This window comes from Bombus bifarius, unplaced genomic scaffold (assembly GCF_011952205.1).
Source record: "Bombus bifarius isolate JDL3187 unplaced genomic scaffold, Bbif_JDL3187 scf7180000007977, whole genome shotgun sequence".
Lineage (NCBI taxonomy): Eukaryota > Metazoa > Arthropoda > Insecta > Hymenoptera > Apidae > Bombus > Bombus bifarius.
This window is the reverse complement of record NW_022884362.1, coordinates 165761-186367: the sequence shown is the minus strand read 5'-3', so window position 1 is coordinate 186367 and position 20607 is coordinate 165761. Positions and strand designations below refer to the sequence as shown.

Here is a 20607-nt window from a genome sequence, read left to right as displayed (position 1 = left end):
ACAAATAATTCTACCAATATTCTATTGCCTAACAAAAATGAAAGAAAACGAACAGAAACGAAAAAAGAAAGGAAAAGGGAGAAATAAAACTGAAATATCATAACAGGAAAGCTCGGTCAGGAAACAAACCGCAACGTTTCCCGCAAACCCGTGGCATTATCTGGTCGATCTTATCGAGACACGACGATGACGATCGTCCCGGCGCAGGTGGCGCAATAATTACTTCCCCTCGGTGCTTTTGCTCCCTCTACATCGACCACGGGCTCGTTCAATAACGATAACGATAATTGTCGCGCGGCAGTGTCGTCGCTACGCGCCTCGTCCTTACTGAAGATAAATTTCTGATAAGATGGATAAATTGGTTGGATTGTAATTGCCGTTGTGCGTGTTATACCCAGGATGAGCAATGTATACTACAGGCCAAGGCACGTGGGAAGGCGATCCGGTGAACAGAGCGAACGGGTGGTGCGATTAAATGCCACCGTCGATGTTTACAACGAAAGAGTCCGTGGGAATGGAGTCCGCCTCGCTTGCGTAGACGAGGGCGGAGACCGCAGACGCCAGCTGCCCGATTCAGAATTCAGGAAATTGTCGTAACAACGCCAATACCAAATCTTTTCATGATTAATGGTACGGAAGCGATTTTGTCGCGTGTAAACCACGTTAACCGTATTCTCGCAGAGGGAAAATTATATAAGAGACTAATTTTGGGTGAAAATACGTTCATTAGCTGCCATTTGTGCCGTTGTGCTTTTGATATTAACTTCGATCGAAAGGACAGAGGCGTTGAGCTTGAAAAAGATCGAGGTTACGTGATATTGGAATTGGATTAGTTGGCTTAATAGACAACCATATGTATTGATTCTTTCTCTAATGACGCAGCCTGAAAAGGTAGTTAGGCAAAGGATTGCAAAAATGACAAGTTGGTAAATCTTAGTAGTGTCATATATTTCTCTCGAGATAATTAATTAACTACATATTTACACGAAAGAAACTATACGTGATCTATATATTTATATAATGTATGTACGTTTGCGTATAGTACATGTATGTTACAAAACTTCTTTGTCCGCCAGATGATCGTCTCTTGTATGGTTTCTAAGAAATTGGATCGTCCGAGAAAGTTCGTGTTCAGCGCAATTTAGTTAGTAAAATGTCGTGAACGATCCCACGGTTTTGGCAAAAATTACCATCAACGTCGTGTTCACGCGCTGAAGAGTACCAAAATCTAGTAATTTCCGAAACCATACAATAATCCATAGGGCTATTCATTAACCAATACCTTCCATATTGCATTTATACGTGTACATCAGTAATCGTTACTCAAAAAAGATTGAAAAAGAACAAAGGTGATAAGATGTATCACGATTACAAATAAGAAAAAATACCCTGCATCGTCAAAAAACCGCCAGCGGTTTCAACATCAACACTTTCCGGCTCAAATTAAACGTCCGTATCGAATAACTTGACAGACTAGCTTGTTGCGTTTCGTTCGAAGCGGGTGATCGCACGAAATTCTTCCGGTTCCACCCCTGAGACCCTAACCATCGATACTCCACTGATTTCATCCTTCATTGTTTTACTATGAAGTCAAGGCATTCAACAACGTCCAATCCAGCTCTTGTTTCAGCGTCTTCTATTCTCCGTCATATTTACATCAGACCGCTGATAAATTTTCGAACTTGCACAGTTAATTATCCACTTTGCGTAGAACTTCCTCTGCCTTCACTCTGAGCACCTCCGCGCTTTGCCTTCTGATTTCATCGTCTGACGAAGCGGAATCCTCCTCCTTGTCATGCTTCGAACTGAGATTCTGCGGCAGACTCTGCATGCCTAAGTTCAGTGGATGTCCAGGTATGTGACTTCCAAGCGTGTGTCCATTAACGTTGTTGTGGTTGAGGGTCGAGGCCGGGTTCAAGCCGACCGGAAGAACAGTGTTCAGAGACGCCAGGTTTTGCGGAAGGGGTAGGCCAATATACTGAGACAGGATCGCGTGCAAGGGGGGCAGCTTTGGCGCGCTGGCCGGCCACGGCGGTGGGAACACCGGCGGGATGAACCAGGGAAAGGCACCCGCTGGTCCTGTCGATGGATCCGCACCTGGCACACCGCCGGCGGTTTGGAGCAGGCGGGCTTGAAGGGACAGCTCGTTGACACCTGCAATCATACCATTTTTGCAGGGATTTTAGTTCGTTGCGAAAGTTTTTTCGACCGCCACGGGGTTGCTCCGTTTTGGCCGCTGAGGAGAATTAGCATTTCGCGATCCAACTGCGTCTTTGTCTCGATCGTTTGTCCAGAATCAATTGGCCGTTCGTTAAGAGCAATGGCTCTGATCGTGGCGTTTATTCTATCTGCTGGTTTCTTTTCTTATTTCGGCTGTGTTTCGGTGTGATGGTTGTTAGATGTTCGCTAGTGACGTTAGATGAGAGGAAAATTCAGGAAGAGGAGGTCGTAGAGGAGAGAATCGAAGGAGAAACTTGCTTGTTCGGAAAGTTCTAAATGGTTTTTAAGAAAATTGAAAGGCAATGTATTTTCATAGACTGCACACTTTATCGCATGTTATGTGCTCATACAATCGAAAAATGTATGGTAACACATGTATTCGATAGCTTCATCGTTGAAAGAACTGGATGGAGACAAAAATAAATAAATACTATGCTATGTATAGTGAATAAAATTGATCATATTTTCTCATTGAAGAAGAAAACATTGTAGATTAAACCTAACATTTAGATAGTTGGTAAAAATTCGTGATAAAGGATCCTCTTCCAATCCTGTCAAATGCAATGCAGAACACATTCACTGTTAAAAACTCGACAAATTGTTTTAACAGATCGGGGGATGGGACATCTTGAACAGTCAATTAATTTTGGACAAAGCAGATCTGAAATTAGGTGTTTCGACTGAAGTAAAGATTTCATTGGTTTGTTTACCTAGAATCTTTAAAAAATTAACGAATGACTAAAATGATTAGATTATCCAAATTAAGATGGACGATCTATCGTTTTTCGAAACCAAAAATTTATCCGTTTCTTCCAGATAGCTGGCCGTAAAGTTTCACAGAGCACCAATCGGACCATTCATGAAAAATTAAACGATCAAGCTTCCGTCGCACGTTGTTCGCGTGTGGCAGCTACGATGGCCGACACTGAAATTAGATGTAATTGATGTTGATTGCATCTACCTTCCCTAACTTTCGCGACTCGTCTTTTCGCATATTAAATCGGCAGACCACGCGATTCTCCCGTATTGAAATAAAAAATCGAACGAGGAACAATTCTTAAAAGAGACGTGTACTCACCACTTTGTTCGACGTGCATAAAACTGGTGTCTCTGCCGAGCACTTTCTCCTTCTTACGCCATTTCGCACGCCGATTTTGAAACCAGACCTGCAATCATAAGAATAATAAATTTGATTTCATTTTAATACAACACTTGTAATGTATCGTAAAAGCGTTTAATCGCCTGAATCATTTGAAATGTTTTATCTTAAAGTATTGCTTTGAATATAGATTTGCAAGGATTAATTATTCACCGATACAATATCATATCAGAAGAAAATATCGAAGTATTTATTTAGTATTTGACGATACTTGTCTTATAATTGAAGTTTATGTTAGTGGTGAAACTATATTATGTTACAGATACAATCTGTCTGTGTCGGATCGCAACCATAATCCATACGACGAGTATGAGGAGAAATTATAAAGATTGGTGAAACGAAATGGACACGGAAAATAAAATTATTAGAACCTACTCTGCATATGTAAATAGTGCAATTTTTCATTAGAAAATAGATAGGATGCAATCTTTTCATCCATTCCCTTTGCTCTGTATTAGGGGGGACGATCGTCGCGTAAAATCATCGAATTATTTCTTAGAAGAAAATACGCGCGAGCGACGCATGAGAACCCCAGGCGGCCGTATCAGAACCAGCCAACAAAAGCTTGCTCTCGAGGTTGATTAAGCTAATTGTTAACAATTATCCTGATTTCCTCCGTACTCCTGAGTGGTAGCAACCCCTGCCCTCGCACCTCGCCGCCCCTTCGAAAGCCCCCAGCACACCGTTACCGCTGGCCCCGTTGCCATATAAATGCTTTCGCTTTCCGCCTGGGTTGCTCTGATTTTTCGTGGCCACTGGCAGATTCCGCGAGAAGCAGACAGAGAACGAGGGAGAGATTGCATTTTACATCCTGCCTCCATTGTGCGGAAAATCCAGTGTTTTTCAGTCGACGACGTTCGTCGCCATTGATCCAATACGCGTAGATCGTTCGATGATATTTATTGCATCTGGATCGTAATTTCGAAGATGTTTGCTCGAAGATTTTTCATAATTCGTCCCTGAATGATTAGACACACGCGGTTCGAACCAATTCGAAATTATTAGACAGACATGATACAGATTGGAAAAGGATTGTAATTAACGTGTGTGTAACGTTGGAAATTACCGAGAATATTTCGAAATAGAAATTAGGAATATCGTTGATAGAAACTGGAAATCAAGGAAAGTTTTGAAAGTGACTTGGAACGTTCAGTTGAACGGAGGAGAAGCTTGGAGGAAGGGAAAGAGGCGAACGTCGCGAGGCTGGAGAAGGAAATTCAATTGCCTAATTGCTGTTAATTATTTAATCGCTCCTGAATACCCCGCTAACGCCTAAGTGCTCGCAAACCTTGCAGCGCGTCGTTTAACCGACCCAGCGCGAACCCGAAAGTTTGAATCCCCCCATCTACGGTCCGTACAATCTCGGTGTAACGTTTCCACCGCCGTCTCTACCGCAAATTTCCTGTCGACGCTCTCTCTTACTTGTTGAAAGCACCAGAGCCAACATTTTTCCTATGACCTTCGAAATTCCATCTATTACGACCTTCTAATATAGTGTTACAAAATAGTAGATATAAAAAGAACGCTCAACCTGTTAACCGGCTTATTTATTACGTAAAAATGAACTTGAAAATGAATAAAGACAGATTGACTTTATGATATAATTTGTTTTTGACAGAAATAAAATGACGCGTAAAAAACAAGAATTATTTAAATACCTAATTTGAAATTTGCATGTCCACAAAATTAGCAACCCTAACGGTAAATTAATTTCTCTTCTTTGGGTAACAAATGAAATTTTACTGGATGTGAATAGTTCAGTAATGTATTTACTCTGTTGTAATGTATGTATTTCATATTTAATACGAAAAAGTAATTTGCTCATCGTAATATACTTACAATGAAATAAGCACTAAATGAACATGGATATCACTATTACGGTGTTTCCATGATCGAACAAAATTTTGGTTACGAAGAAGATAATTCCTGCTGTTTCGCACGTCTCTCGAGACGCGGAGCGTCTTTTGTTCTAACTGCGATTAAAAAATCTCTTTGAATCGATAAACAAACACCGTAACAAAAAAGCGAAAGCTAGAAGGCTCGACGCGACGCGTCTGTTACGCGGGGAATGGGAAGCGGGGCAGAAACGATTCGCGATTCCATTACCATCCAGGCCGATCGACGATCGAACACGATACATCGGCCGGCCATTAATACCGAAAAATGGGTAATTTCGCATCTGGAATTGAGGGCGGCGTGGGAGGAGGAGTAGCGGAGGATTTCCTAGATTGAAATAAAGTGGCCGTGGCACCACTGCGCCGCGGCGGATCATTTAGCGGTTTTGTCGAGCGACGGCCAATTGCCGGCATTGTCGCTTGGCTGTACCACAATGGGCCAATCGGAATGCTCTCTGTCTCTTTTCAACTGCACGCCACCCTTCGACGACGGCACCATCCACGACCCTTCTCTATACTCTACATATACACACACACATATATATATCTACTATCTATATATGTATATATATATATATATATCTATATATACACACACACACACATATATATATACACAGTGCTCTTTCTTACTCTCTTCTTCTCTCTTTCGTGATCAATCCCTTCTTCCGTCCCGCTTCAATTCACTGTTTCATTCTAGCTAAGAAGCTCCACTGTTCGTCTCCTTGTTGCACGTACGAGCGAGGGTGCCATGATGGTTACGCTAATCGTGTAACCGATTTCCATCCATGGAAAAGTCATAATTTATGGGAGCGTCGCCAATACTTCAGTTCAACCCCTCTTCTAGTCTCCATCGCCGACGACATCGTCGTGTGCCGATTCTACGTCACGTAATTCGGACTCGTTTCGTGAATGATCGAGTGATAATGTTGGTGAACCCTAGGGCTGATATTTATTTGGGTTCGTGATCAAATTAACGTGGTCAAAAGATTCCCAGCCGAGGACCTTTTTCGGAGGGAAAGAATATTGTAGAATACGGAGAAATTAAAGAATACATCGATATCGAAAACGAAGTTTTCTCTGTCAATTTTTAGAATCGACATTTAATCAACCTAACGTGAACGACGAAGTCATAGGGAAACGCGTTGGATAATTATGTCGAGGTTATTTCTTTGAACCTTCAAACCGATTAAACAATTTGAATCGTTTGAAAATTATAATTGCGCATCTAAATCTCTTTCCCTTCTTTCTCGTCTATCTTTTTTTCGTTTTTCACTTCTTCGTTCTTTTCTTCTTTTTTTTAGTTCATAAATTCAGTTTCTTTTCGCTCCCCTTTTTTATTTTTATTTTTTGTTTTCACTGACGTCAAAATATGTGCAGGTGGTGCTCTCTCACAGCCGTTAAAAGGCACGGCTGGAAAATAATTTCAAAGCAGATTACGACCCCGTACGCTCTTTACCGTTCGACTGGCTCGTATAAAATTAATCCCTGTAGCATGAGTATGGTTTGGCGCGTCTTTCGCGAAATTACAGACGTCGAAGAGAAGCGGCAGATTTTCGGTACAATAGTATGTAATTAGTTGAGAGGCCGGCGCTGAAGTTGCGGCTCATTCACCAACGGCTTTCGTTCGAATATCAAGCTTGAAAAGCTTGCGGTGCGCATACACAGTTTTAAAGACAATTTCGAACATCTTGGCTAGTATAATTTTATCGAGCCGTGGCTAACGTTGAAAGAAATATCCTACGACGTACATTCAACAAATTCTTTCTTCGATCACGAAAATTACTTTGTGCGTAAATAGATTTAATATAAATGCAAGAATACAGCTCTGGAGTCGTTAAAGAATTGTACATATAAAATTTAAATTTCTTAAAAAATGTATGGTTTGCTATGATACGCTACCTACGTTTTCGTACTGTACAGTGGGCAAGTTAAATAATATATATATGCTTAATAATTTATAGCTGAAAATCTTTTATAAGACAGAATAGCGAATTAAATAAATTGTGTCAGATGTTTTGGTACTAATTTTATAATATCAGCTATTTTTGCATTTAATTAAAAAATATTTACTTATCATAGTCCCCCTTTTCGGAAGTTAAGCTATCAGCAATGAATAATGAAAGTAATCAGCTTCGATTAAATAATTGAACTCACCTGCACCCTAGCTTCGGAAAGGTCTAACCTCATCGCGAGTTCTTCTCTGGTGAACACATCTGGATACTGTGTGTTTCCAAAGGCCTTCTCGAGCTCGTGCAGCTGGTACGTGGTAAACGTAGTGCGGGACCTTCGAACCTTGCGTGGCCGATCCGATTCTCCTAGATTTAACCGGTCCGACTCTCCTAGATTTAAAGGGTCGTGCAGGCCATCGTTTATCTGATGATCACTCAGATGACCGAGTTCTGTATCTCCGGCATCACCGATGGCATCGGACGACGTCGCGTGATCTGCAAACAAGAACGAAAAGACTAATTCACTTCGAGTTCGGATCATTCAACGAATTGAGACGTTCCTTTTCCTACAATTCTTTATGCGTCATTCGACTAAACCATTGCTATTAGAAACTAAATTTATTTTCTGATTGGCTAAAATCAAATACATCGAAATACTACTGAAGATCTTTTATATTTTTACTTTCTGAGCTTAAAGTACACAATATTTCCTTCTTCTTGCATTATTGTATTATAATATCTTGTAGTATACATCACAGTTTAATTATTCTATACAAATCGGAGGTTGAATTACAAAGTGTAGAAGCTTAACTGATTCAAATAACTCTACCTTATCATCATTGCGGTGTTAAGCGACGATATTGGTCTTTAAATCGTTAACGTCTAGATTCATCGCGAGGTATAGTGAAATAGAGACATCAACCGATGGCTGGTGTTAAAGGGCCAGGGATCGTATTGAAGTCCGGATAGATACGCGTATCAAACGGTAGCGCGGGCCTTCGATACTTGAGCGGAAGAGAGGATCGGGGCGATTAAGCTAAATCGTCAGCGCTGCCAAAACGAAATTGACGTTCAGTTGATATACACAAGCGACGAGAAACAGCGAGGAGCACAGCGTGAACACTGGCGCGAGAGGAGGTGGAGGGGAGTGTGCGAGGGACAGAGAAGGGTTGGAGATGCTGCGGGGTCGGTGTGGGTGCAATTTCATTTTTAAGCCGCGCAACGACTGGACGCCGATATACGCCCGATACGCCGATCATGTCCGATCGGCGGATTTGCCAATTTTAAGCCTCACCCGGCGCTTCATTTTTTGTACATCCGCCTATATATGAAATATAACGCATCGATGCGAACCTGTACATTATACGTACACGCTCGATAGTACTTAAAAACCGTTGCCGTCAGTGATTAGCAAATATCACGAGTGCATGTCGTACACCGGTGCCCCCCGCTCGTTCGAACCCCCCTTACGATGCAACAACCCCTTGCACGTAGCGAACGCGTATCACACGCGCCCGTTTCTCTGACCCTTCCTTCTCCCTCTATCTAACTTTTATTGCCCCTGTCGCCTTTTTCACTCGCTCTCTTCTTCCGTCTCTATTTGTGTCTGCTTTGTCGTCTTTTCTATGAACATTTACGTCGACCGAGTTTAAAGAGCTCATTAGAGTATACTACAAGCAGAATGTAGTATGATATTTTTTTGTAGACTGTTCCGCAGCGGGAAAGATGCTTATGATCTCTTTAAAAGCGCGTGTTGATAATACTTTAGGTGTTTATTGACAAGAAAAAATTGTCGAGTGAAATTGTATCGGCTCTTTATCATGCAGTTAGGATTTTACTTGCTTGGTGAAGATAGAACATATTTATAAAACGAGACTTGTGTCCCATCAGTTTCAAGTTGCGTTATTTGTAAAATTTTCTTCTGAAATTTCATTCGCCTTATTACTAAACCAGTCATGCGATACGTAAAAGAATTTATTATAACCTGTAACCTGTAAAATTTCATTGATAACATTGATTCAATCGTGCAAGACTATAGAGTTATAGGAACGACCACGAGTAGAAATAGTGTCCTCTGTAACGTGTTTTAATCTAGAAAATCCTAGGTTCATTAGCGGAATCTATCTAATTAGACAGGGCGACGCTTTTGATCTCATCAACATCGACCACGAAATTAGATAACAACGCGATAACGACCACCGCAGGTAACTTACAAAGTTCCAATATCAGTATCTCATCCTTGTGCGCCGCTTCCATCATCCTCTTACACACGTTTGCTTGAACTAATTAGAAGCGCATTTACTACTCGTGCGTAATAACGCTAATCCTACTTTTCGGTGCCGCTCTAACTGCCAGTTGTTATAAATTGCGAACGAAGCGAATTGTTCGAACTGGCACGCATGTCGACTCTCTTTCTCCCTATGCTGACAAAGAGATAAAGATACGAGGAAGAGAGAAAGGAGTGATACGTGCGTGCATATGTGTGTGCTTGTGCGCGTAATCGCACTAACATTTACGCAAATAACGTACGGATAATCCACAGTGAATAGAGAGATTTTTATGTTTTCATGCTAGGGGTACAATGGGGCACCCACTTGATGCCTAACTCTCCGCTGCTTTTTATTAAATCTGCGACCGACCGATAGGGGTTGAGTCGGAGAGGGTGGCCCGGAAAGGCAGTTCGCGGCGCGAAATTAAAGATTTATTTACCGTGTTACGCTGACCACATGCCTCGATATATCTTTTTCATCGATACCAGCTCCTCAAATTTATCCTTTAATCGAAATCTTTCTAAGCTCGCATCGAGGAAACGTTCAACGTAATATGGAAGACTGAGATTTGGAATCTAGGATCTTGGCTGGACTTCATTTCGATAATACGAACCTATTCGCCAAACATGTACAATAAGATTCAGTAAAGAAAATTCAGTAATATAGAAGATTGAATTTGTTGGTTCGGAAAGCTACCTAAACTTCGATTGATGTTTTTATCAAATGAAGAAATATTATAGCTGTGTATATGAAACGCACAAACTAGACCAAAAGCAATAAACCAGAGAGAACGATTTCGTCCCTGTAAATCACTGTATCAAAGGAACGAAAACGAAATTCTCCGATTATTTTCCATTTCTCGACGAATCTAGATTCTGTTGATCCATGAACCGAGAACGTGTCGATCTGTAGGTGATACTCGGCGAACCGTATCAATGGACACTCGATGCACGGGTATTGTCAGACGCATTAATTATGTTAGACGACTGTACGATCGAAATCCGCAAACACATCCTGATTTCTGCACGCCACAATCGGGACGGGCCAATAATCGGTCCACCTGTATACAGTGATCATCGACTGTATTCCTACTTGTGTACTCGCATGTATCATGAAACATACGTAAGCACGTAAACCAATTCGTAATGTATGGAAATTTGATCAAGCAGGAATCGTCGTAATTAACGACTACCTGAGAAAGAAAAATGAAAAGAAATTGTCTGTATAGAAATGTACATAGCTTTCCTTTGTATTTAGTAAATCCCTAAACGTTGCAGATAACGAGTTCAGGATAGCTCATACCCCACGTCTTGCTGAACAAGATATATTTCGCTAGAACGGATTACACAAGGTCCGGCTTTACGTTGAAAATCTAATAAAATCCTTAAGAGGGTTTACGGGTAATACGTTCACCGCTAAACTGGTCGGGATAATCCTTTACGGAGCAAAAAATCACCGTACCACGAGTATCTTCGCGGAAATTTAATAAGTGTAGCTTTACGCGAGGTTGATTAATCTTCTATGTGTGTCAGTGGCTACGTATCGGTATGAAATACGAATCTACGATTTTTCTACGAAGATTCACGTGACTACTGGTACACTGGCAGAACAGTTTTCCCTTATTCCGTTAATCGCTTTATACTTTCATAATTGAAGAAGAGAAAACCCCTTCTTTGTAACGTGTTAATAGTCACATCGTGTTTTAAAGCGTCTTTTGATGTCGTGTCGTGGCGCAGTTATATAACGTCCTGACTCGTGTATAGAAATGACTCTCCATAATTTATCGCGAAACAGCGAAAGCAGCACGTGGCGCGAAGTAGGAATTAACAATATTATACGTAATCGTGATTTTTTCTTGAGAAATTCATTGTTGGATATGTTTTGATGAAATAATTGCGTGTTCGTGCGTTTGCACGGGGAGCTCCCACGTAAAATGGCCTCGCAAACAAACGTGCACATGCAGCGGTGCTGGGTCGTTCGCGTGCTGTAAGTCACGTTGTAAATTTACATCGCGCTGATCGTCGCTATAGATTCGAACTTCGACCTAATTAGCCTTTTTACGCTTACGGCAATTAAAGTTACGTACGCGTAACGAAGCGGAGAAGCTGAGAAACTGGAATTTTTCCTAACACGATGATTAACGTGCGTATTACGTAGATTAGAGAAAAACGCAAACTATAGGCAGAAAACTACATAGAAGATCGATCGGTCGATCGATGTTAACGATTTTAAAAATCGGTAAAACGCCATTTGCTAAATTGCCATACAATTACGTCGGCCTATCTGATGCGGCTGGTCGATGGGTTAAGATAGATAACCCACTTTGTTTTAGTTAGAAGGAAACTTTTTATCGCAATCGTGACCAGATCGATGCGGCAGTAATAAAATGTTGGTAAATGAGACCTTAGTTTACTTAACGATATTAGATACTAGATAATAATACAATATTGCTCGGCGAGTTTGTGGAAGCCGCGCGGGTGTTTCGCGGCGAGTAAATAGAAACTAACAGACCCGGACCGTCTCATTTTCAACGTTATAGCTATTTTGTTTGGAATAATTACTGTCTAAATAAGTTAAAATGTGACAAACGAGACGAGAACGATAGGGTATTTTCGAATGGATTCGTTAACTGAACTCGCACAACCCGACGACAACGATCTGACGATCCTAAATCCAACTATCGACGACGTTAACTTCATTTTTATTCGCCACTTTCTTTTACGTGATTATAGGAGATACACGAAGAAAAATAAAGATCTTACCTTCGTCCTTGCCGTGTCCTAATATCTGATCGATGCTGTACACGTTCCTCTTTTGATTATAAGTTTGCGCCATTCTTCTTCGCGGCAGCGTCGCCGGAAATTGCAGTTGAAATCGCAAGCCAAATAGCTATCGGATGCAGCGTTCGGTACACGATAGTTCACTGACGACAGATCCTCTCTTATCGGGTATACCCGATCAAGAAAATCGTATTTCCCGCTGCTGATTTGCAGATAGATGGAGCTTCGTGGGAGAACGTTCTTTTTGGCGCGAGTGAGAGAAAAGGGAAATACACGTTGAGAAAAAATACGCGCGTGTAAGGTAACTGAACGATGAAACGAAGAATCGAAGGAGGATAGAGAAATGGATAGAGAAAAGGAAAGAGAAAGACGACGGAGCGTCGGTAGTTCCACGCGACTCTGACTTCGAAAAGAAAATGCGCCAAACGACGGCGCACCACGAACTGGCTCGTCGGACATGAAAGCAGCCCTTAATATCCCATACAGTCGCCCCACCGCGCATCCCCTAACACCGCCATATTAGCCTCCCCGCCAATGAGGGCGCACGCTTCTCACCCAAAGCCACCCCGTACTCGGGGCTTGAATGAGACCTGGGCGGGGAATATTTTGCCCTTTCCGCGTAAATCCCCGGATTTTTTTCCACCTCCTCTTCTACCCCCTCCCTATTCGAATCTTCCTCCTTCAATCCGATCCTCTCTCACCCTGTGTCCATCTTCGTTCATCGTGCCCTCATCCCATATATTCATCCCTTTATCTGTCTTTCCAATCAACCTTTCTCCCTCGCACCGTTTCGTATTCGATCCATTGCCGCGATATTTTCTTCCTCTTCCTTGAGAATGTGAGATTATTTACCGCGTTCTTCGGATGTACACGAATCTCTGTAATCGCAATTAATCTTCCTCCTCCCGCGTGGTTATCCGGCTAAAAGTAGATACAATGTTTTAGAGATTTCCTTTCTTTATTTTTCTTCTTTCTCCGAGAGAAAAGAAAAAGTTCGTCAAGGTTTAATTTCTTTAATTTGACTATCGCTAATTGTCAGCCTAAATTTGGTCGCTGTAGAAATTTTCAATTATTCCAGAAAATTTGAAAAACGATACGCTACACAAGCGCCATATGTCCGACAATTTATTTGTTTGCCAATTTGTCCTTAGACAAGTTTGTCCTCGGACAAACCTAACGGTCACATCAGGTAACCCAGAAAGATACTGTAACCCCATGCTTTCAACGTAATTATGAGAAATAAGATCGCCTATGTAGATCGTGCCTATTCACGAGAACCATTCAAAAATTTGCTAACGATTATCCTGCTTATTCTAAGACAACACCTTCCGATGCACAGTCTGGATGGAATCAGTAGTCTAATCTCTAAGACGTGGTTCAAGCCTGGACAAGGGAAGGGACACGCTCTCGAAACCCTGAACGTCCGTGTTACTTTGCAAGATTTCATCCATTCTGTGAAATCTCTCTTCGTAATCTGTCCTCATTGACCTGCTGTTAATCCGAAAAATTTCCGAAAACTTTCGTCCATTCTTTCGCAGATCGTTGCTTTAACAATGAGTCACTTCGATTGGCGCGACGAAACGATCAAACGAAGCAACCTGTTGGTTTTCGGATAATTGTTATTTTAAAGGCATTGCCATCCTTTTTGCTGTACCTGCGATTATAAAAGACAAATATTATTAAACAAAATAGCCCTCAAGTTAATTTTTGTAACTAGACTGCGAACGTTCATGAAAATTCTTATTTTTATGAACATAACTGAAAAAATAGAACCAAAGTAAAGACTTGTTTCGTACTTTAAATATTCCATACACTTTTACGTATCGTGTACTTACTGTTTACGCATTTTTGCACCTTTAAATTTGCTCACAAATGGACAAACATGCGTGGTTGGTTTATAACACGACGATTCGATAAAATTAAGTTGTAAATACAAAATATCTGTACTAAGAGGTTAAGATTAAATATAACTATATTTAATTCGTTTCAGCGACTTTTAACGCGATTTTTGGAACGATAACGTTACGGGTCGATAATAGGAACGCAATAAAGATGGCGATCGTAAATCGTTTATCGGGCAATAAATGAGAACCGCGGCGAGTATTCGAATATCTTTTATGCCCGAGGGTGAAATAGTTCGTTTCTCTTAATTTAATGTTTGTCTCCGACGCGTTTGCGTGTAATTTTACAAAATACGATCGCATGCGACGACGCAGCCCGCTTAAACGAATTTAACGGACTCGTGCGTTTAACAAAGTCGCGCAATTAAACGGTTAAATTTCATACAATTCGGGGAAAAATTTGATCGTTACAGGAGAGTGTGCGATTCGTCGATCGAATATTAAATTTCCGGGATTTATTTAACCAAACGGAGTATCTTCCTTCAATCACGTAAAGGTGTGGGTGCACAGTGTATCGCCCCGTTCCTCCCCTTTTGTATAGTGGACTTTATAATGCAAATAAACCGTTGCAGAGGGGAACGAGGGGACGAAGAGGGTTGGCCCTGGGTCAGTGCTCCGCGTTTCGTCACGCTACAAACCAGATTTTTAGGAATATCGCGGCACCGTATCGCCGAAAAAAAATATCTCTTACACGGATGATTTTGGAAACAGAACGCTTTGTCGACGAGAAACGACGTCATGGTTTTACATACATACGAAAGCAGATTATTCGGTGCAAGGGGAAAATCGACAATGCACGCGAACGTTATATTAAAAAAAAAAAAAAAAAAAATGGGAAATGGAAATGGTATGAGTTAAAAGTCGATCTAAAAACAAGTATTTTAAATATGATAGATAAATATCTTGGAATGATTATCGTGACATAATTAGGAGGTGGAGGTATATATCTACGTACTTTTAATTAAATACTTATTCGAAGTTGAGAGGAATGTTTCGTTCAAGGAAGCGACACAATCGAACGACGTAAAAGTGCCACCGTTTACATCGTGTAGACAACCTGAAAGGAATCAGGATGGTCCCGGCAGCCGATATTAACAAATTTTTAATTCCATACAAATGTTAATTCCTTGCTGTGGGTATTAGCGACTCAGGATGTATGCACAGAATGTATTTACGAAGATAATGGGAACCCCGATTTTACGCATTTCATAGTTTTCACGTTAGTAAATAAAAGATTATCCGAAGCAATTTTCAGTTATTAGTTATTCGATTATTAGAATCTTAAAGTTAAATGCAGTTTTTAGGATGACCAGTCTTGATACTTATGATTAATAATTGGGAAACTATCCTCTATTTAGAGTCCTATTCCTTAGTTGTGTCCACAAAAATATGAATTTGCATGAATATTCACGGTCTATTAGTCGTTTTACTTGTACAAAGTGATCGTATAGAAGACACTAAGCTACGATAGCGTAGAAACGATTTTTCTCGAATTGACGCGAGCCAGCCTGCTTTTGTTATTTATTTATTTGCGCTGCTCGCATATGACATATAAAAAATTAACTGGAGAGGGCCACGATATCGAATGAGATATCGAAAAATGATGATTGAACAATTTTTCAATAAATAGCAGCAAGCAGATTCGCGATGGATCAGTGACACAATAAATGTTCGCAATGAAATGACGCGCGACGTATCCTATACATTTGATGTTGAATAATTAACAGGTTTGATTCTCAAGGGAACCGACAACCAGGTAAATTTCCAGCAAGCTAATTAATGTTTATTTGGACACGCTCTTTGCATCGGATATTCCTAACTTTGAACCGTTCCCTTAGCGAGTAACACTTTGCGAAATCTTTTAAACTATCTTGCTATCCTCGCAACTTCTCAACACGGACATAGATAATCTTTCTCGTTAATCAAAATTAACTACTGTTGATAAAAATATTCATTATTATCCATAAAAATAATAAATTCGTCTAACATCGTTTAACAACGAGAACAATTTTCACAATTTATACTATCACTTGCACGATCACTGTGTGTATCTCGATTTGGATGTGGGACGAAAATGAAAAATATTGCAATTTTGAAAAAGAGTTTCATAATAATGTAGATACGTAAAACATGTTTGCGATATTCTATAGTATAAATATCGGATTTTTATATATAAATTGTTTATTTGCACATAGCATTATGAATAGACTGTGCAACTGAAGAAATGGAACGTACGCAAAAATTTGCTTTACCCAGTAAATATTATAACGAGTACTATCCTTTGAATATTTTACATGCTTTTGCACATTATGTGTATTCCATAACTTTTTGCACGCTGAAATTTCTCTTTAAAGTACTAACATTTGTAGGGTTACCCTGGTTTTCAGGGTTAGTAATACTAGTAAATTGACAAGTTATAAACTTGTGTTGGCTAAATATTGAATTTATAAATCAATTCACTGATTTTCATAATTTCTAATATTCATTTGAAAGTCTTTGTATCATTTAAAAACTTTATTAAGACTGGTAACCTGTAACTCGTGACTTGTGCGATCTCACCAACGATATTGTGCAAGGAAGTCTTGGTAATTTCTTACTCGTAAAATTTCGCTAATAACATTATTTCAATCGCGCAAGTGCACCTATTAGTGATCGCGTTAATCATTAAAATCAAGCATCACCGATAAGTAACTTCGATCAGCGAACCTGTGAAACGGGCTACATTTCCTAAGCAGACGAGGCAGTTTTCGTTTCTTTTGAAACTGCCAAATAAAAAAGCGGAAGGTATATCTTTGATACGAACGACTGGAGGGGGACTTGGAGAGGGTAGTAGCTGATAACTCGTGGGTGTAATTGTTATATCATGAATCCAAGCAGGGGTGAGTAAGGGATGAATAAAGAAGGAAAGCGGGTGCAAAGAGAAGCAAGGAAGGGACAGGAAAGAGAGGAGGAAGGTATGCGAGGCGACGTTCTACAATAGGCAACATTAAATCTGCAAAAGAGGAGATTCTGTGCCGCGAGCGCGACGGTACGCGGTACGGGATTGAGGGAGTGGAAGAAGGGGATGGAATCGGACGTAAAGGAAGCAGATACAATTCACAATAGACCCGACGAACCGGCTCGAAGATCAAACGCCAGCCCCTTGGCAAGAACTACCGACGCCTATAACCGGCGCGCGACTTGGAGTGTCGAAAGTTCGGTCGTATCTCCCCCTTCCCTCTTCGTGTATTTGCTGGACGACGACGAAATAACGCTAACTCGATCACGAGCAAACCAACGAACGAAAAATAAAAAAGCTACAAAAATATGGTGAAATCTTCTCTATCTACCAGCTTCACGCTGCGGTTGCATTGTATTTCATTAACGTGACGAATAATGGCGATGGGGGCAGGAAAATCGTTCTGGTAGTTTAATTCGGCCGAATATAAAAGAGATTCGTTCTCGTTCATTTCCTTGTTTTCCTTTTGTTATCTTTCCTGTTTTATTTTCTATTTTCTCCATTTTATCTTCATATTCTTTGGCTTTTGCTTTATCGGATACGATAATCGAAGGAAATTGCGGGGATGTTCGAAAGTATATGTTGAATTATTAACAAGACCGAATTGTTGCGGATGATCGTACAGAGTATCTACTACGCGAAGAAATTGTACAGTGCTTCCTTTAAAAAATATCGAATGACACGATCACATTATGGTGGATAATCTAGCGATATAATTCATTAAACGCTAGAATCGTAACGATGACGACAGGAATTGATGAGCGCGACAGCGGAGGTGGTTGTTAAACGCGTTAATATCGCGTAACAGCGAAATGATATCGATGCTAATGACAAAGAAGGTAACGAACGAACAGCAGAGGGGGAGGAGATATTAAATCAATGTTAAAAAGGCATCGGGAATTGCAACGATGAATGAACGAACGAATCTGCCTTTTTCATCGTTAAAACGGGAGCTGAGGGGTAAAAGTCGTTTGCCTATGCGATGTGTCGCAGTCCGACTTATCGAAGCGTGTAAAAACAACGAGATAATACGAGCCTCAAATTGGCCCGCGTCCTTTCTTTTTAAGGAAAAAGGGGGAACGAGTTTAGCGCGGACTCTGTAAGGGAAGTCACGATATCAAGGACGCAGTTATTATCCCCCGGGGGCACGCGCGTATTGTTGCCGTCGAATGAACCGGAGAACCATTGAATTTTACGAGACAAACGAGGCGAAGACTGCATGTTTAAGCAATCGACGTGGCTCGAATCGGATTGAAGCCGGACGAGAGCGTAGAAAATAATCGGCGGTTTCGAACGTTTAATCTTACAATTATCGTATCACCCTTCCATGTTGCTACCCGCTTTATCCATTCGCTGATAAATTCTCCTCGATGTCTATAAATTGTAAATCTCTTTTCCTCGCTAAGACAAGCTACTCTGAATCTAGCCTTTTATAAGTAAACATTTTGATCGAAGCGATAACATATTTAATAGAAAATTATTTATAAATTCCCCTTCAACAAACATTATGTTTACATAATACTGTACGAATTACTCTTGTTCGTTTTATCAACGCGAGTAGAAGTCAAACAAGGGTGAAAAAACTCAGCGTCATGGAACAATTCTTTTCCAAAACTATCCCCTTTCTTTCTCCTACTTCTCATCTTTATCCTTTTTCTCTTTTTTTTTTTTTTTTTTGTTAACGCCCGGATCCTTTTCAAGCGATAACAACGCGGTCGAGCAGCCACGAAGAGGTCGGTGGTCGGGGGTGGACGCTCTTTCGTGGTTGTATATCAGGGGCGTCGCGTTATTGGCCCCTGAGGCGCCACTAGGCTTTGTCGGGTGGCACGCTGCGCACCGGATAAACCGAGACCGAAGAACCGCTGACTTTTATGGGATAAACGGGGTAAAGACTACCTCTTTACGTTTCTGTGGACGTGTACGATCACCAACGACCCTCCGCGTACGTATATAACGCGAAGTAGATTTGTACACGCTGTCCACAAATGAAAGAGTGCCAGAGAAAGAAGTAAGGGAGGATTACCAAGGCACTGATCTTATTGTGTCACAGATTTTTCTGATAAACATCTTGTGGTATACGAATCCCTTATAAGTAATCTTATTACTTGTTCCTTTAAGATAAAATTCTAGCATATAACACTTTGCTGTGTTTACTGGTAGAAATGATTAAATTTCTATAATAAGGGGACAATAGGCAGCAAAAGTTGACATATGTATAATATATCTTTTATAAAATACTTATTTGGTATAAAATATCGTATCTGGAATTTGTAAATATCGATAACGAAACTAAAGAACGTATACCTTTTTATATCAAGTTGTTAACACACAAGGAAAGTGACGCATGTATTTAACAAATTTTGTTATTATCGAAGAAGAAAAAATAGAAAGATATGTAAATGGAGTTTGATAAAAAATTATGCAGGATGCTATAAATATTGGATGGTAGTGAATAGAATCGTGTAATCGCAGAGAAATCAAGAGTGTCGACGAGACAGAGGGACAAGATTAAAATGTACTTACTAACCGCATAGATGGATAGATCGACAAAAAGGAAGGATAGAAACGAGGAGATGCCGACTACGCCTCTGCTAAATAAACTAACCCCCGAGGGGGTGAAGGGAAGGATCAGTGGAGACAGAGGGGGTGGTTACTGCGCACCCCGACGCGGCTGTCGGGATTTTATTAACTTCTGCACAATGACGACGCGCACCACGTTCCCTTGGAGCCAGACAGGGATGGAAGAGGCCGAGATCTCGTCTCCGACAAACAGCCAAATAAAGAGACAGTAATTATTGTGTTTGTGCCCGGGTTATTTCTTCGTTGGTCCGTGCCCTCGTCACTCCCACAATCTCTTCTTAACGCGCCATAAGCTTCAATCTCCCTCTCCTCTTTCCTTTTCTATATCTCTGCGCGTTTCTTAAAAAATCATCAAGATCCACTTAGAAAAGTACCCGTCTCAATTAACTCTGTGGCGATTGTGTTTTCTTTGTTTGAAAATTACATTTTCACGGCCCTCGTTCGAGCTCCCCTTGTCCATTAGCAGAACCTTATTCCTTGTTACCTTTGAACAATCCTTATTTCGTAAAAAATTATATTTAAATTCGAAATTTTTGTTTTCGAACTTCTTTCACAAGTATCTTATTCAAGTCGTTATGCTTTCACGTTATAGTTTACTCGTAGCAGCGTTACAGGGATGCCAATTACCGCAACACAGCTAGAACGCCATCGAAAGCCTATGACGAGGGTATGATATTAAAAGGTGAGGATTGCTAGCGGGGAATGGTATAAACGATAGGATCGACGACGTAAATCGCGCGCACGAGGACAGCCCGCATACACTGACGTACAACGTGTGCTAGGTGGATGAAGCAGGATTGGATAGAAGGACCGTAGACGAGGAACACCGACGGAACATTCGGAAGTCCGATC

General features: G+C 40.8%; 1 protein-coding gene across 1 annotated transcript; it reads right to left on the bottom strand.

Annotated features, from left to right (window-relative positions):
* Positions 1-927: 927 nt before the first annotated feature.
* Positions 928-12400, bottom strand: LOC117204205 (paired box protein Pax-6-like). The gene is made up of 4 exons (XM_033441393.1): positions 12259-12400; positions 7432-7721; positions 3299-3386; positions 928-2154 (listed from the first exon to the last, which is right to left on the bottom strand). Exons 1-4 carry the CDS (start codon positions 12329-12331, stop codon positions 1691-1693), a joined length of 915 nt encoding a protein of 304 aa, XP_033297284.1. The 5' UTR covers positions 12332-12400; the 3' UTR covers positions 928-1690.
* Between the last annotated feature and the right edge of the window lie 8207 nt (positions 12401-20607).

Bases quoted from the DNA above. Each gene is read 5' to 3' on its own strand.
- LOC117204205 (XM_033441393.1), bottom strand. From the start codon at position 12,331: ATGGCGCAAACTTATAATCAAAAGAGGAACGTGTACAGCATCGATCAG. The intron at 7,722-12,258 runs GTAAGATCTTTA...TCTTGTTTGCAG, and splicing joins AGGACACGGCAAGGACGAAG to ATCACGCGACGTCGTCCGAT. The intron at 2,155-3,298 runs GTGAGTACACGT...GTATGATTGCAG, and splicing joins TATGCACGTCGAACAAAGTG to GTGTCAACGAGCTGTCCCTT.